General features: G+C 61.8%; 1 protein-coding gene across 11 annotated transcripts in view; it reads left to right on the top strand.

Moving 5' to 3' along the window:
- The window catches only part of VAC14 (VAC14 component of PIKFYVE complex), a 206,075-nt gene extending 188,637 nt beyond the window's left edge, over positions 1 to 17,438 (top strand). For all 11 annotated transcript variants that reach the window (XM_049703820.1, XM_049703821.1, XM_049703822.1 and 8 more), the window contains 5 exons: positions 7,139 to 7,313; positions 8,692 to 8,810; positions 9,996 to 10,075; positions 12,014 to 12,164; positions 16,833 to 17,438. In XM_049703820.1, the coding sequence (XP_049559777.1) occupies positions 7,139 to 7,313; positions 8,692 to 8,810; positions 9,996 to 10,075; positions 12,014 to 12,164; positions 16,833 to 16,995 (688 nt within the window). In that variant the 3' untranslated portion in view covers positions 16,996 to 17,438. The remainder of the gene's footprint in view (positions 1 to 7,138; positions 7,314 to 8,691; positions 8,811 to 9,995; positions 10,076 to 12,013; positions 12,165 to 16,832) is intronic.
- The last annotated feature ends 36 nt before the right edge of the window (positions 17,439 to 17,474 follow it).

Here is a 17,474-nt window from a genome sequence, read left to right as displayed (position 1 = left end):
GAAGGGAGTCCCTGTGACCGGAGAGGCAAGAGCCCAGCCTCTCTCAAGGGCTTGTTGGAGTTGATGTCATGGAGACAACAGGATTTCCTTTGGTGGCCCACCCCTTTGTTTGCATTTGCCCTGAGGGCTCGAAAGATGAAATACTCTGAAGCCATGGGTTTGAGGCTTGGAGGCCTGGAGAGATGACCCCTAGGGGTCTTCCCAGAGCCTCCAGCATGGGTCCCACCCCTGCCATCTGACCTGTCTCCAGCCATGCTCAGGGCAAGCTCCATGTGGGACAGGCCCGGAGGGGGCCAGAGAGGCACCTGTGAGTGGACAGTGGGGCCAGGCTTGACCAGGTTGCTTAAGAACACATGGGAAATGAGGCCCAGTGGGTCAGCCGGGCATGCGCAGAAGCTGGCTCCTGTCCTGGGGAGTGGGCAGGAAGGGCCACCGGACCACCCTGGGCAGTGGAGGAAGCCTTGATCCCTAGAGCAAACCCCAAGCCTGGAGAGAGGGGCTGTCTCGCACAGGGGGGCTAAGGCCCCGGCTGCCTCTACAAGACCATTTGGTTTTCCAGGCCGCTCCTGCCCAAAGGAGGCCTCCCCTGAAGGTCTCCGGATGAGCCCAGGTCAGGTGTCTGTGGTCCCCCAGAGTCTGGCCGTGCCGCTCTTGAACAATCAGACGGAGAGCTAAGTGGACAAGAGACCCTTTGCTTCGTCTTCTGCCTCTTCCCCATCATGCTGCGGCCCTCGCTCCATCCCCTTTGCACCAGTTCCCAGCAAGACCCAGAAAAACAAGTCCTCATGCCCCCTCCTCCCACCCCTACCCCCCGAAAAAAAAAAAAAAACTTATAAGTGTATCAGACACATCGACTGCATTAAACACGATGAATTTTTTAGGCATGAGTTAGCAGGGTTACCATGGCTGCCTCTGCCCTGAGGGGCACACTGCCGAGGATTGATTGAAATAAATTAAACAGATTTACAATTTTCATACTTGGGAAGCAGAGAGCTGGAAAGGAAGAGAAGCAAGGGAGCTGTGGGGGGAGGATACAGTGAAACTCTGGAGCTTTCTGAACTTCCGGAGGGGAGGCCACTTCCTCCTCCCCTATTCTCATGTTATAGGACACGAGAGCTGCTCTCTCTTTAAATTTCTAAAGGATCCCAGCTGTTGGGCAGGGACAAGGCAGGGAGGGCCCTTTCCGGTGGGAATGGCTCTGGGCCCCTGTGTTCTCTGTACTTGACATTAGGCTGCACTTCAGAGTTATGGCTGTGAAGCTCCAGGTGTCTCCCAGGAAAGCCTGTGTCCCATTGGCCTTGGTCCGCTGAGGGGACGTGGACACCAGCTAGCGGCCAAAGGAGAGAGGAAGTGAGGGCCTGGCCCTCCATGCACAGTGTTGGCCTGGTCAGGACACGCGTGGCAGGGGATGGAGACGAAGGAAGGAGACTCAGGCTAGAGGGAGAAGGTGGGCCCTCTGGGGAAATGATCCGGCCCTGCTGTCCAGGATGCCTAGACGAGAGGCGCCTGAAGTGTGGTGTGCACCTTTTCTCACCTGCCGTGCATGCAGCCCAGGCAGGGGGAGGGCAGGGCCCAGAGCCACTGGGCAGGTCTTGGCTTCCACACTGAGACTTGGCCTTGCCCAACCTGGTACAGGTCCCTAGAAAAGAAGCGGCGTGTGGTCCCTTTCCCACACCACGACAGAGCAGAGGACAGCACCAGGCTCCCTGGTGGCCCGGTGGGGCTGGCCTCTGCCCGTGCCTTCACCAGTGAGGCAGCTTCCTCCCACCCAGCCTGGCCCACATGGCCTCGGGGCACGACCGGCCTCTCCAAGCCTCCTGCAAGCCAGCTGATGTCTTCCTCCCACCCGCTCTGGCCCACATGTCACCTGAAGCAAGGGCCGTGGGTGGGTACCAGGCTGGGGACAGGAGAGCACCTCCCACCATGGCCACCACCGAGGCCAGTGGGTCTGGTGGATGCTTGGCCGGTGTTTGTGGTTAAAGGGACAGTGACACGAAGCTCACAGCAGCCCAGCAAGTGTGGTGTGGCCACCTTCAGGCAGGCACTGCCCCAGAGTGCCTTCCTCGGCCCCAGCAAGTGTCTTGGCCTTTTGAGGCCGCCCCAGAGAAGGCCTCTCTGTGCATTAGGGAAAGTGGCAGTGCCCCTCTTGCGTCCCGGGGGCTTCAGAGCTGACCGAAGGCAGATTGCTCCTCTGAGAGCTCCTGGTATGTGACAGAGGGACCAAAGAGAGCTGTTCCCTCCCCAGTGTGAACCCAGACCCAGAGCACGGGAACAGCTGTCCAGGCAGCACCGGGTGGCTGCAGGAGAGTGAGCCAGAGCCCCATCCGCGGGGCCTCACGGCCACACACCACAGGCCACCTTGAGGCCCACGCGTGTGGACGCCGGCCCTAAGGTGGGCCTCCAGGTTGTGCCCCCCCAGACCCCATCCAAGTTCACGCCCACCCCACCTCTGCCTTGTCCCCAAGTATTTTCCAAGCCATCGTCTCATGATGAATAGCACTTTAATATGGGTATTAAAAAATATGGGCAAATGTTTAATGCTTGGAAGCTGTGTTTCATTATTGATGCTCTGCTTGAGAGCCCAGCAGGCAGCTCAAGCCGGGCGGGGGCTCAACAGAGAAGTGATGACGCAGCAGCCCTGCAAGGCAGCCATCTGCCAGGCCCCCCCGGGCGGGGACAGCCCCCGTGCCCGCTCACGACAGGCACCTAGGAGGCAAAGTGGGGAAAGGAACTTGGCCTCTGGGTCTGCATCCACCCTTCCTCGTCCCCTGGGCAGCTGTGTGACTAGGCCTCTCTGCCTGAGGGTACAGGCTTGTATGAGGACTCAGGATGCCGCGGGAGGAGCCCGGGGCCGGGCGCAGGGAGACTGAGGCCGCCTGTGTGGGTCGTGTCACAAACTCAGGGCTGAGTGAAAAGTGGGCCCCTTTCCTTCCTCCCCCACCTTCCTGATGCAGGAGAAAGAATCCTGCTCAGGTGTCCAGAGCTCGCAAGGTACAGCCCAGCCCACCGACCCCAGACTCGCCTTCCCCTAAAATGCCCAGATGGTGCCCTGAGCCCGGTGAGCACGTGCAGACGTGAGCCTCTGACCTTTCCATCACCCCCGAACTGCCCCAAGTGGACTCATGTAACACCCTCTGCACGGTGCCCGCCGTGTGCTTAGGGCTCCCCGGGAGCTAATACTTTATTATTCCTGCCTCCTGGAAGCCTCATGACCCAGCAGTCTGGAGGCATCTTCCTTTTCTGCAGTCTACAGTGACCTTGGGATGAGACAGCAAAGACCGGGTGAGGTGATAGGTGACCCCCACCGCCACTCCCCTCCACTTCCTGCCCCTGCCGGTCTGCAGGGCTGGAGCCCCCTTCGATGGAGCCCTATGAGCCGCTGCCGCAGGCCTCCAGGCTCTGTCCAGTGGCCTCCTGGGGCGGGAGAGACAACCCCCCTGAAGCAGGTGTAGCTGCGGACATCCAGAGCCCAGCGGGCGGGGCATGAAGGCTAGATGCCGCTTGTGCCGCCGCTGCCGCTCCTCCATGGTCCCTCTTCCCGGCTCCTCCCCAGCCCTCCCCTCCTTTTCCCTCCCCTCCCGTGGTGGTTTAATTAGCGGTGCTCAGGGGGAGACCCCTTGGTGTGATGTTTTGTGGCTGACCCTTCAGGCTGTCCTGGCGGCTTGGGCGTCTCCTGAGGTCTCCCTGGACCGGGCAGCCAGGTCCTGGGTGATAGGCTGAAAATGTACCATCAGGGCAGCTGCTCTCTGCATACCAGGCTGGCACAGCATGCTGGGGCATGCCCAGGAGCAGCTAAGGGATGTGCTGGAATGGGGCAGAGGAATGTCTCCGGGGCTGTTCATGAAACCTTGGGTGGAGATCAGCGCAGCTCCTCCATGCGGTAATGTGCAAAAGTGATTCTTGGTATGAGGGACATGAGGGTCACAGGCAAGGCCCTGCCCTTTGCAGCTCATGTTCTGGTGGGAGAGACAGCAGGGGACCCAGTAAACGAGTCCATCAACCAGATGACTCAGGTGATGAGAAACGCTTAGAAAGAAACAGGACTTCCCTTAGAAAGGGCTGGTGGCAGAGGGGTGCGCATGGGACAGAGGCTTCCCCTGAGGCTGGTGTTGGAGCTGAGATCTCCATGGCTGGAGGGAGCCAGTTGTGCGCTGGTCCCCGGGAGGAGCTGCCCAGGCCAGGGCAGAGGTCAGGAACAGAAGAAACACAGGAGAGGCCTGCACGTCGTGGGTAAAGGAGGACTCATAAGAGCTGAGGTTGTGAGGAGCTGACCAGAAAGTGTGAGGGCCTGGAGGCTGTGGTCAGGAGCTGGGTTTATTTAGATCCAGCAGGAAGCCGCTGAGGAGGGCCATGCTCTGATTAGGACTTTTTAAGAAGCGCCCCAGTTGGTGCATGGAGGGTGAATGGTGGGGTGAGAGGAGACACAGGGAGACCCAATTAGAAGCTGGCTTGGAATTGACCAGGCAAGAGAGGGCTGACCCTTGGCCCAGGGCAGGGTAGCTGGGACGGGCCAGGAGCCAGGTGTGCCCTGCAGGCAGAGCCCCTGGGCTTGTTGGTACACTGGACAGAGGGGCCCAGAGGATCAAGGAGGACTCCTTGGTTTGGGCTGGAGCAGCTGGGTGGGCAGTGATGCCACTTCCTGAGGCCGCAGGGCACCGATGCCCCCCTGAAGACTGGGGGACCAGAGTCTAAGGGGAAACCAAGAGGTGTGCTTTGGCCCCGCCGAGTCTGAAGTGCCTGTTGGGCAGCCATGCGGGGCATCCACCAGGCAGGCGGTGTCCATCCGGAGCTCAGTGGGGGCTCAAGAGGCATGTGTGGGAGCCGCTGATCTAGAGATGGCTTTGAAGATTTCCATGGGACCGGACATGACCACCAAGAGGTGCAGACCAGGGAGAGAGCAGAGGAGGAGAGCGCCGTGGTGGCAAGAGTATTTCCGGAATACTCTGCATCCCTGACCTTCTGTAGCTCCCCAGTGTTTCCGGGTTCTTAGGGACACCAGGAGGCCTTGGCGCCCGCCTCTGCTCATCGCCACCCCCTTGCCTATCCCTCCGCACCCTCCTCAGCCGTCCTCACGTGAGAGCACCACCCCCGCCCTTCAGCTGCTGCAGGTCCCCTCGGGCCTGTGGTCCCTGGAGAGCGCGGCCTGGCAGCAGCCTCAGCTGTTGGCCCCGTCATGGAGACGGCAGCAGCTGCAGGCGACGGGCATTTGTGACCATTTGTCAGAACGCTCCCCTTCCTCCCCGGCCTGCCCTCCTGAAACATTTCTATCCCACAGCCCTGGAGATGGGGTCGTCTCAGGGTGGGAGGACCACGAGGGGACAGGAAGTGCTGCCTAGGCTCCGCTGAAGGGCCAGGCGTCCTCCTGGGAGCTGGCCCTCGTCCCCCACCCATGGTACCAACAAGGTACCCAACCAGGGGTCCCATTTGCCACATACTGTGCACCCACACGAGCTGCCACTAGTCTTGATGACCGCCCTCTGAGTAGCCCCCATGGTGCAGGTAGATGTCACCCCCATTCGGAGGTGGAGAAATTGTCACACAGACACACTGGGCCACACAGCTGGGCAGGGGCACCGGGCTCCAGGGCCCGGGCCCCTCCTCCAACCAAACCAGGTGAGCAGGGGGGCTCCGCCTGCCCTCCCGCAACTGTGGCAGGGCTTTCCCCACACCACCCGCCGGCCCCGTCCCCCCAGCAGCTTTGTTTCCATTTCTCTGGTGGTTTCTTGCCCAAGCCTGCCGGTTCCAGCCGGGCCTAGGCTGCAGACGGCCTGCCTGCTGTTTGCGCCTCGTGGTTTGGCCTCTCTGTTACCAAATGCTCTGGGATTTTTTGGAGCCGGGTGTGGGGAAGAAGCTTCTCCAGTCTGGCCCCAAGGCGTGGCTGGCGTTTGGAAGGAAACAGGAAGCCAGACCGTGATACGCCGAGTTTAGTGTGAGCTCAGTGACCTGGGGTGGACATATTTCAGGCTCGTGGGCTCCAAATGGGGCTCATTTTGTCCAGCACCTGAGACCTTGAGGCCTCAGACCCGTCGTCCCCACAGGCCTGAGGCCTGGTCTGTGGATGCTTCCCTGGAGCAGAGACCAGGAGGAGACGGGGAAGGGGTGCCTTGCTGACACCGGTCCCCAGCAGGCAGGGCTCGGGGGCCACACCCCACCCTCCTTCCCAGCCACTTGCCAGCTCCTTGGTTTGCTCTTCTTAGTTTCAAGAGCCTTGGGATCCTTAAACTCCCAGCAGGAAGGCCTGCTCATCCCAAGGCCAGGCCTCTGTGGGCAAGCGGCCACCTAGGGAGGTCAACAGGCTTCCCTGAGGCACGTCCTTGATACCTGCCTGTCACTGTGGACGTCCCCTTGGCCCAGGGACTCTGGGAAAACTGCTTTCCTCCTCCATTCTCTGGGTTCCCTGTTTTCCCTTTTATAAAATGGAGTCTCCTTTTCACAAAGCCCAAGCCTTATCCCCCCCAAGACTCTTATGAGAGGAGAGATAGTGGGAAGAAGTGGCCCTAAGTAATCCCGTGACCTTGGCCAGGTCACCTGGCCTCCCCACCAGAGTTTCATTATCGGAACAGCGAAGGTAGAACTCAGGGTTGCCTTAGGGCTTGTTCGCCCCATGAGCACCTACCGAGCCCCTGCTATGTGCAGGCACCACTCCAGGCGTGGGTGGCACCATGAAGAGCTCACACAAGCTCCTGACCCAGGGCTCTCACGGGGAAGGGCGGGGGGACACCATCCGCGGATGAGCAGAATGCGGGTTTGTCACGTGAAGATAATCTCTAGCCAGAAAAGTAAAGCCAGGAAGGGACACAGAGCGCCTTGGCACGTGGGGAGGCGTTGCTATGCTATGTGGGAGATCAGAAAGGTACCTCAGGGCTCCTGGGGCCACACTGGCAGCCAGAGGCCCCGCTGCTTCTCTCGGGATCCCACTTCCTGGCCTGGGGTGGGCCGGGGGATAGATGGAGCCCGTGGGGCTCTGGAGTTGCCGAGAGGCGTGGAGCCAGGTCCGCTGTGAGCAGCCCCCTTGGCCCTCCGCAGGCCCCAGAGCCGGGGTCCCACACCAGGCCCAGGAAAGAGCAGGTTTCCTCAGGAGGGGGCTCGGAGCTGCGGCCCAGAGGCCTCCAGAGCCTCCACTCGGCCCGTTTTCCAGGCAGCTCTGCCTCCTGCTGAACGCGGAGAACATCTTCCACTCGATGGCGGACATCCTGCTCCGGGAGGAGGACCTCAAGTTCGCCTCGACCATGGTCCACACCCTCAACACCATCCTGCTGACCTCCACTGAGCTCTTCCAGCTGCGAAACCAGCTGAAGGACCTGAAGACCCCGGTACTGCCCGCCCACGGGCTCCAGCCTGGTGCTATGTGCCCACGGGCGCGGCCATGCCAGCCCAGCCCTCGTTACCCGGAGGTTGGCGAGGAGGAGACGAGAATGTGACCTGAGGTCTCCCTGGTCCGCCGTCAAATAGGGGTCCCCCTGGGTTGGCTGCGTGTAGGTGCCAGCCATGGGAGGGAGTCACAGCGGGTTTCCTTGGAGCTACCCGCTCTGCCCACAGAAGACTCCAGACCCCGCTCCAGGTCCACGTGCCCTCCCTGACACCCTGCACCCCACCAGCACTGCCCCCTCGCACACAGGGTAGGTTGGGTTCCGAGCCCGCCTTGCAGACCCGCAGGGTCAGACCTGCCGGGCCGTGTCACCCAGTCAGGGTCAGGCCTCTGGATTGCAACCCCATTGGGGATCCGGGGTCGTTGCTCTCCTCACCCTCCTCCTTGGCCAGGACCCCGCTCTCCCACAGAGGGACACATCTGTCTTACAGGATGCCCTGTGTAAGCCAGGGTGTGTCACAGTGCTGCCTGGCCCAGGCTTTCGGTGAGGACCCACCAGGGCTGGTCAGAGAGAGCAGGGAGGCGCTCACCATTCTACCGAACTGCTCTGGGGGACACGGGTCAAAGGCCTCGCTCGGCCCAGAGGAGGGGGGCTGAGCTGCAGAGGGCCCCCAGGGGTAGCCGCCATCCCGGACGTGCCGGCAGCTCCAGCACGTTTCATCTGGGCTGTGGTCACCACCTTCCCATCTCAGACCCTGCCTGGCCCTCTCTCAGGGAGTCTCTAAGACATCCAAGCCTGTGCCTGAGGGCATCTGGGGCCGAGCCACTGGGAGTGACCCAGGCCACACCCCTGCCTTCTTCCTGTGGTTGCTTCCAGACATTCGCAGAGGCCTAAAGAATGTTCCTCAGGGCAGGGGCTCTCGAGTGTAGGCTCAGCTCCTGGGCTGGTTCCCGAGTGTAAGGTGGGCTGCAGAGGAGGGAAGAGACAGCATTTGAGGACGTCAGGAGGGCACTGCCGGGGAGAGCCTGGGCCCTGAGGACGCTTCCTCCCCGCCCCCCTCCGGTCACACCCCCTCCCAGCCCCACAGGCTCGGGGACCACGGGCTGTGGAGAGGACGATTACTGTTGTTTGCCGAGGGCAGAAATACCAGCACAAAGGACAGGCTCACTCCTAAGCAGCAGGCCCTCACAGCCATCACCACGTGGCTCTGTGGGATGGAGAGTAATGACAGGGTCTGAGGAGGAGCTGTCAGCGTTTCCTTTGTGACAGCCTGTTCCCAGCTGGGCTCCCTGGCGCTCTGAGAGGGGCCCTGAGTCTGGGCCGCGCACCCGCGGGGAAGGAGCGGGGGCTCGATTAACTGCTTACACCTCTCCCCCCTCAGGAGAGCCAGAACCTGTTCTGCTGCCTGTACCGCTCCTGGTGCCACAACCCAGTCACCACGGTGTCCCTCTGCTTCCTCACCCAGAACTACCGGCACGCCTACGACCTCATCCAGAAGTTGTATCCTTCACTCACTGTTCTTCCAGCCCAGGCTCTGGGCGGGGGTGGGGGGGGGTGCGGGGTGGGTGCTCCCTTCCCACCCACGTGGTGGCCCGATTGCCATCCTTCTGCCCTGACCCTACGCTCCGCCTCCAGGCCTTGGGCCATCAGGACCCGTGAGGGCACAGTGAGGGGTGGATTCCAGTAAACAGGGTCATCTAGGGCCTCGTAGAGGGGAGCTAGCCCTGGAGAAGCTTTGTGAGCTGGGGATCAGGGATGGGTGCTTACCTAGGTAAGGGTGTCCCGAGAAAGAGGCAGGGTGCCCTCTGTGCGGTGCTGGGGCAGGGTGGGGAGAGAAGGTCCGGGAGCAGGGGGGCTGCCGGGCTGCAGCAGGCCGGTAGGTGAGGAGCTCAGGACCTTTGGGGCCCACAGAGCCAGGGCCCAGCAGAGGACAGGACAGGGAGAAGCAGGCTGGAGGGGAGGCCTCAGGGAGACGGAGCGCCGCTCAGGGCCTGCCTCAGAGAAAGGCATCCATGGTCGGCTTTTTGTTTGAAACACCGTGAAGCAAACCAGCTTCCTCTGTGAACGTCTGGTGTGTGACCCAGATTGGACGGACATTTAGGATGCAAAATTGGTCTCCTTCCCTGATGGGCCAGGAGTTGGGGGGTAAGGAGAGAGGGGCCCTGAGGTGCCTCCACTGAGAGCCCGCTGTGGCCTCGCCTGGCTCCCTCAGGGTGCCCGCTCGCCTTCAGACTACGATTTGCTCCTCTCCGCCACTGGTGTGACCCGAGGACTGCAGGCCCCAGGCTTGCAGCAGCCCTGACCTTGGCCCTGCTGACAGGCATCCACTCAGGCAGGAACAGGGGCCTTTCCTGCCCAGCCCTCCCCCATAGGCTGCAGGGCGGTGATGAGAGCCTTTCAGGGCCTGCAGGGCACAGAGGAGAGAACGGCGGAGCAGAGCTGGAGTGCCGCGCAGGGGGACAGCTGTGAGGGACAGAGAGGCAGGGGGACAATAGGCTGCTGTCCTTTGTGTCCTGATCCTGCTCAGGTGGAAACATGCTCTGTGCCTGCAAGCCAGGGCCCAGTGGGAGGTGTGCTCTGTGCCGCTGGGTCGAGCCCCTAGGGCCCAGCTCCCCGGCTGCCCCCGCCCCCAGAGAGGCAGGCTGCCCTGGCCAGTGGTTCCATTTCCCTTGACCACCCACCCAGCGGGGACCTGGAGGTCACTGTGGATTTCCTCACGGAGGTAGACAAGCTGGTGCAGCTGATCGAGTGCCCCATCTTCACATGTGAGCAGGCCTGGAGGGAGGTGGGAGGGAGAGCAGCTCTTGGCTACCACCGGGGAGGGAGCGAGAACAGTCACCCCAGGGATGCTTCTAGAATGTCAAGAAACGTAAGGATGGGGATGACAGGGCTGAGGAGGTACACAGGGCTGGGACATGCGCATCAGAGCGTGGGTCCTGCCCGTGCGCCTTAAGGCAGGGCTCGACACAGGCCAGCGCTGAGGGCAGAACCCACCTGAAGAATAGTGTCACCTCTGCGGGGGGAACTGGAGCAGTGCCGTGGGGGGCAGGTGGAGCAGCCGTCCCAGAGCTGTCCCCGGCCACCCCTCCAAGCACACTGCCCTCCGCTGTGGCTCTTGGAAGCTGGGGGCACCCTGGGCCCACCCGCAGGTTGCTCCCTTGTGCCCAGGATCCACGCCCTCGTCCCTCTGCAAAGCAGAGCTGGCGTTTGCCAGGAGCTGCCTGATTGTAACACCCGGGCTGAATGTGCAAAGTGGCAGCTGGCTGGGGTGAGCGCAGCTCCTGGCGCCTCGACACATACAGTGCCCGCTCCCCAAGGCAGGCAAGCCTCTGAATGACGCTCGTGTGCTTACGGCCTGGTAGCGAAGCCAGGAGGCATCCCTGCCGGTGGCCACCCTCCTGCCGGGCTGGTCACCCAGGCCTCCTGCTGTGGTGGCGCCCCGATCTGCCCAGGCCAAGCCCGTCGGCCTTCACCCTGGAGCCCAAAGGCAAACCCAGGGGCCGAGGGGCCCCCTCCCATCCAAACAGAAGACAGCTTCTCCAAACAGCCAGCCATCACAGTAACAGATGCCCAGGGGACCCAAGAGCAGGAGGGAGACCCTGTTCCCAGGGCAGTGCATCGAAGCCTGTCCCAAATGGCCCCCTGGCCTGACATTTCACTTCCCCAAAGGCCTCCCAGGGCAGCCTGGCACACGCTCGCCTGGGGGCAGGTGCAGCCTGACCCTACAGAAGCCGTGAATACCTCTCCAGGCCCAGGGCTTTGGTGGGGTGACCACAGCAGACATCCCCTGGTCCTGCCCAGCACCCATTCCAACCCTAGGTTGCCTAGACCCCCCTGGTAGCTGGCTTGGCCCCATAGCCCAGCTTACCCAAGGCCCAGGACTAGATTCAAAACAGGTCCCCGCCTCTTCTGGAGTCGCTGGGCCTGGGCAGGACTGCCACCTGGGGTGAGGGGAGGGGCTGCTGTGACAGGCCCCTGCTTCCTGGCTCACCCTGGCCCCAAGGCCCCCGTCCAGCTGCTGGGGTGACATGGTCTCTCCAGAGGTTTGTGGTTTGTCCTCCACCAAGGACGCCTGAGACTGGGCCTCAGAGAAGGTAGAAACGAGTGATGCTCCTGGAAGGGCTCAGAGGAGAGCCACGTGGGCCTGTTTATCTGGGACGGATGCTGGGCAAGACCCGGGTGCGTCTCTCCGCCGTCTGGTGGGGGAGGCAGGGCTGGTGTCTGACGTGGATTTCCAAAAGCATCCACCAGACACTCAGGGGCTTGATGTGTGTTTGGTCGCACACCAAAGCGTTTTTCCATCCTGCCCTCCCTTAAAGCTGCCCTAATCCAGTCTTTCTCTCCAGCTCACCCTATTTATAGCTCTCTCGTGCTGGCACGTGCAGAGCAGACCCGGGAATCTGTTACGCTACAGGCCCCAAGCCCCCTCATCGCCAGGGAGGCAGTGAGTGCTGGGGGAGGGGACCAGGCCTGGCAGCAGGTTGGGGGTCGCCAGGCTGAGGTGACTGTTGGGAAGATCAGATGGAAGGCAGGTGGGCAGGTCAGAAGAGGCAGGGGGATCATGGGGACGGCTAAGACGCTGCAGGAGGAGAGGCAGGCATGTCTGGCTGGGAGGAGCCCCGGCCACCAGGCTGGCCCTTTCCTGGCCAGGCTGAGGTGCCACCCAGAGCAGTGCCTGACCCCTGCCCTCTGCCCTCCCACAGATCTGCGCCTGCAGCTGCTGGATGTGAAGAACAACCCGTACCTGATCAAGGCCCTGTATGGCCTGCTCATGCTGCTGCCCCAGAGCAGCGCCTTCCAGCTGCTCTCCCACCGGCTCCAGTGCGTGCCCAACCCCGAGCTGCTGCAGACAGGGTAAGTGCCCAGCTCGTGGGGGCGGGGCTCTGTCAGCGAGCAGGGCCAGGGCTGGCCGGGCTGGCAGGGCCTGGCGAGCGGGGAGCTTTAAAGGGGCTACCAGGGCCCGCCCTCAGCTCGGCATCACACCTCCTGTCACTGCGGACACTGTCCACCCCTCAGCCACTTGCCCGTGGGTTTCCATATCAGAGCACCGGGCTGGGAGATTCTGGGAGCGTCTATGTGGTGGTAGGTAGTTGGAATACCTTCTCCCAGCAGTCAGGGTGGGGTTAAATCAAAAAACCTGAGAGCATGCTGGCGTGACCCAAACAGAGGCCCCTGGAGAGAAAGTCCAGAGGGGAGGAATTCGTGCCCCAGCTCAGCCACTCGTCCCAGGTGGTACATGGGCAAGAGAGCTACATAGGGTCCCTCCCGGGCCTCAGACAGCCCTCCCTTCCCATCTGTAGCTGAGGCTCAACGCTTGGCCACTGAGTGACCCTGGCACTGCTAGGACCCTCCCAATCTCCTCCTGACTGGAGTGGGAGGCAAGGGTGCCCCCGTGGCTACCCCGCTTGCGACCTGTCCGCGGGAAGCACGGGTCCCAGGAGCTCTGCCGTGGAGAGGCCCAGCACGGCAGCCTCTGGGGAGGAGGGCTGCAGCCCCTCGGGGGCATCCAGGCTCCCACCCTGAACCCACTGCTGGCCCGGTCCCCAGAGCCTGTTGGGTCATGTCTATATTTGGTAACCCTTGGAGGCTTTGCCTCATCCACAGGCATTTGGCATCAGAGATGGAAAATTTCACTTGTCGGGTCGCCATGGAAACAAGCAGAGCCACTGAGAAGATTTACGCTGAATGGAGCGCACCCAGCTTGCATCAGATGCCCTGTGTGTCTAGAATTCCCTCCCAAGCTGTTAGACCCCCTCGGCAGGCCTGGCGCCTCGCCCCCCGCCAAAGGTCTCGGGCCTTTGCCCTTGCAATGGATGCAGGCAGCCTTGAGATGGGCCTGCCCGGCACTCTGGGCCCCTGACCCGAGCCCCTGTGCCTTCCGTCTCCCAGGGTCTAGGCCACCACCACCCCTCCCACCTGACCTGGTCTCTCCAGGGGCTGGGCGTGGGGCCCCTAATGGGCTGTCGGCCTCAGGCCGCTGGAGGGGCTGGGAGCCCCCAGCAGGTGTGGCCCCCAGGCCAAGGCCCAGCTCCTGCCCACCCTGCCCCTTTCCCCAGACGGCAGCGCTCAGGGGTGGAGGGCTGGTCCCTGTCCCAGCTGCTCCTGGTGCCACCAGGTAATCCTCAGGGGAAGGCATTCAGCGCACTGAGTGTCCCAGGGAAGCGGGAGCAGCTGCAGAGTTAGGTGTGCATTTTATTCCCTTGGCCGGAGCACCTCTATCTCCTGGGAGTCGGAAAGGCCCTGACGCCACACCTCGCTTTGCTGCCTTGGCCTCTGCTGGCCTTTGCAGTGCCCAACGGGTGTTAGGGTCACCCTGGCAGCCACTTAGGAGGGAAGGTACAGCTGAAAGTGAGAAGGAGGCAGGAACAGCTGCTTCCCTGTGACCTCTGGGCCAGGCCACAGCCCCTGTGCTGCTGAGGGCCAGTCCCTTCTCAGAGCTCTGCCTGCTACATCTCCTCATATAGGAACATCCTATGGAAAAGGAAGGCAGGCTCAGAGTAGTTGGACTCCTCCCTGCGCTCCCTAAGCCAGAACAGAGCAAGTCTGCAGAGGAGAGCTGGGGGAAATGAGGCTTTCCCCCAGATCTCCCATGGTCAGAGTCAGGAAGTCTTGAGCCAAAGGGCTGAGGCCTCTGGGTCAGTGGATGGTTCACAGGCCTGGACTAGGATCTGGTCCGAGCTCTGCTGCGGATTTACTCTGTGACCTCAGGCAAGCCCCATGCCCTCTCTGGGCCCTTGGTTTCTTCATCAGTAAGTGAGCATTTGGACTGAATGGATCCTTGAGGTTCCACTCAGTCTTCAAGGCTTTGGGTTCCCAGCCTTTCTTTGCAAGGACCTAGGAAGAGCTGTCATAGAAAAAGGCAGCAGAGCCTTGGGCAAGGAAGGGGCCTCAGGAACAGCTGGGGGCAGGGTCAGGTTGCAGGGTTGGGCACAGAGGGACAGCTCCCGCCCTGGAGAGGGGGCTGAGGACAGTCTCAGCCCCGGGAGAGGCGGGCAGCTGGAAGACAGCGTCAGGTTGCCTGACAGGCCCGTGTGCCGGGAACAGCTGGGGGAGTCTCTGCTCCTTGCCCATCCCCCCTCTTCTGTGCACTCAGGGTGCCGGCAGGACTAGGGAACCCTGGCCCTCCGCTCGGGCTTCTGGGCCACTCCTCAGGGACCGTCTCCTCAGTGAGGCAAGAGGGAGCCTCTGAAGGAGAGGCTGGTGACAGGTGCGTGGGTGCGGTGGCAGGAGAGAGGGCTGGCTTTGGGTTCTGGAACCCCAGCTCTGTGCTGCTGGCTGGGTGTCCCCTAGCCACTCACTGCCTGAGGGTTGCTGCAAACACACAGAGAACATGAAGGCCTGAGCAGCGGCCGTGCCCACTGTGACTAGCAGGGAGAGGCCCAGCCTCAATGCTCAGCAGAGTCCCCGTACCCATGGACATACCCCTCCCTGCTACCAAGACTTGAGGCCAGGAAGGGTCTGCCCCAAAGGGACGCTGAGTCATGGGGGGGGAAGGACTTCTTGCCTCCGTTAGGGCCCAGAGAGCAAGGTGCGGCCCAGTCCTCCCGACGCCTACCCTCACCTGGCCACATCTGTGCACATCACCCTGGATTTGCCATCCATTGCTGGCATCTCCCTGGAAACCCCTAATCTCAGTTTCCCTCCTCTGGATCTAATGCAGAGAGTGTTGCGGAGAGGAGCATACAGATCCGTGGGTGCCCAGCCTCAGACAGCATACTTCAGGATCATCTCTGGGCTGGGTAGCATCTGGCCGCCCTCTGGAGTTAGGGCTCCAAGCTGCAGGGGGTCCTTCAGCATCCTCAGGAGCGGGAGTTGCTCTCTTGGGGCAGTAGCACCCGGGCCACAGGTTACTAGGACAGGGATGGCCCTTCCCCATTCCCAGGGGAGTTGAAAGCAGCCAGAGACCAGAATGCTGCCCGCAGTCTGGCCCCCTAGAGCGAGCCCCACCCAGCTCGTTTTGATCTTTGTTGAATTTGCTTGAGTCCCAGCTCCAGAGGCAGGGCCTGAGGCCCAAGAAAGAAGCAGCCACGGCCACAGTCCAAGGTGTTGTCAGGTGGTGTGTCTCTAACAGGAAGGGACCAGGCTGAGTAGGGGTACAGGGGCCCACTTCCAGGCTCCAGATGGCATCCCAACCATGGGAAGAGTTCCCAATGCCCCTGGTCCTGGTGGCTGGTCAGAGATGGCTTTCAGGCTCTGACCATTGGTGGGCTGCGCCTTACCAGGAGCCAGGCTCGTTGGTGAGGGTTCCATTTGGGTGAAGCACCGTTGTGATTCACCCAAATGGAATGAGCTGCTGGGCCCCGCCTGGCCTTACCTCAATGGGACAGAGTTGTAGCCACAGTGGGCACCCATCGGGTACCTAGGCTGGGGCTGGGCATCAGGCCAAGTTCTTCATGTCAAGTATGGAGGAATCCTCACCCATGGGGGGGCTCCTGTGGCAGTACCCCCTTACAGAGGAGGATACTGAGTTACCTGCCCAAGGTCAAGTGTCTAGGGGGTGGTCGTGTTACAGTTGGGTCCAGGTCTGTCGAGCTCCTGTGCTCAGCTGCTACCTGGACCTCTCCTGCCATATTGGGGTCTTTTCATGAACTCAAAGGGCCCAAGGATTCTCTGCTTAGCTGATCAGCCCACAGCCTTCATGAGATCCCTTACCAGGGCCACCAGGCCTCAGGGCCTGGAAGCAGATCCTTCCCAGCCCACAAAGATCTGCTTCTAGTGAGGCCAGAATGAGGGAGAAGCAGTCTTTTCTTGGGACTGTCTGCTGGGGTGATGATTAGGAATGGGACAGGGGCCCAAGTGGATCTAGTCCCCCGGGGCAAGCTCAACACTGGGCTTGAAGGGGGCAGCAGGGCGAATGCATTGTCCAACTACAGGGAGCATCAGGCCCGTGGCAGTTGTGCAGTGCACAAGCTGTGAGGCGGTACAGAGCAACTGCGGACAGTGCTAGCAAGAGGAGTTCCCGGAGGCATCACCTGCCCAGTGGGGAGACCAGCTCTCCTTCCGCAGGGACAGAGAGTGACTGCAGGCCTCTGGGCCCCAACATTCAAAAACAGATGTCCTGCCAAGTTGAGGGCCAGTAGACTTCAGCCACCCCTGTGGTCCCCGGCCCTAGCCCTGCCCTAAAGAAAGGGCCAGGCTGCCTCCTCCCCCTTCTCCCTGGACCCTGTTCCAGGCCCCAGCTGGCTTCCTGGCTGGCTCCTAGCCCTGGCTTTCACCCCAAAGGGAGCCACTCATAAACAGGAAATGCTTCCCGATGTGATGCCTGCTCTGGGCACCGTTGCCAGCCCACAGGCTGAAGGCCCTATCCAAGCAGCAGTGTTGACTGGTCCCACCAGCTGTGGGGGAGGGGATGCTCATAGGGCTCCCTGCTCTTTGGGGCTGACTGCTGGGGACCTACACCTGGACTCCCCGAGGTCAAGCTCCCCCAGCCTGTGGCCCTGCTGTGGCTGATGCTTCCCCGCTCCAGCAGCCCCATCATGTGCTGAGACACTGACGCTGAGCCCTTCTGCTCCCTTTCCCCAGAGACGGTGTGAAGGCAGCCCCCAAGTCACAGAAAGCAGACTCCCCGAGCATCGACTACGCCGAGCTGCTGCAGCACTTTGAAAGGGTCCAGAAGAAGCACCTGGAAGTGAGGCACCAGCGGAGTGGGCGTGGGGATCACCTGGACCGGAGGGTTGTCCTCTGATAGGCCTCGCCTGGGGAAGGGCCCAAGGAGTGGTCCCATGGAGCACTTGGGGTCTTCAGGCCCCCTCCCCACAGAGCCCGAGGACCTGCCTCAGGGGCAGGGCTGGGCCTGGCCACCAGCGCAGGGCAGGGTAGGGGACTGGAAGCTCTGTCCACCCAAGCTCCTCTCACAGGCCCTCCAGCGCAGTCAGCTGCACTCTGGCATTCAGACAGAGCTGGCTTCCTGCCAGGGTGAGGCCGCAGCCTCAGACGCCCCCATTTTCTGGAATCGGGTTCTTTCTAATGCCCTCTTGTAAAAGAGCTTGACCTCCCCAGCGCACCAGAGCTCTGGCCTCCTGTGGATGTGTGTGTACATATGTGTATACACATCTGTGCACATAGGGACCAGCACAGAGGTCCATATGAATGGCGCACCCTCTGTCCCAATAAAGAAACGCAACCCGTGCCTGGCCTGCTCCTTCCCACCGATGCCTGCCCCCG

The sequence above is a fragment of the Orcinus orca genome, chromosome 20, assembly GCF_937001465.1.
Source record: "Orcinus orca chromosome 20, mOrcOrc1.1, whole genome shotgun sequence".
Lineage (NCBI taxonomy): Eukaryota > Metazoa > Chordata > Mammalia > Artiodactyla > Delphinidae > Orcinus > Orcinus orca.
Note: the sequence above shows the minus strand (reverse complement) of the source record. Positions and strands in the feature narration are given on the sequence as shown.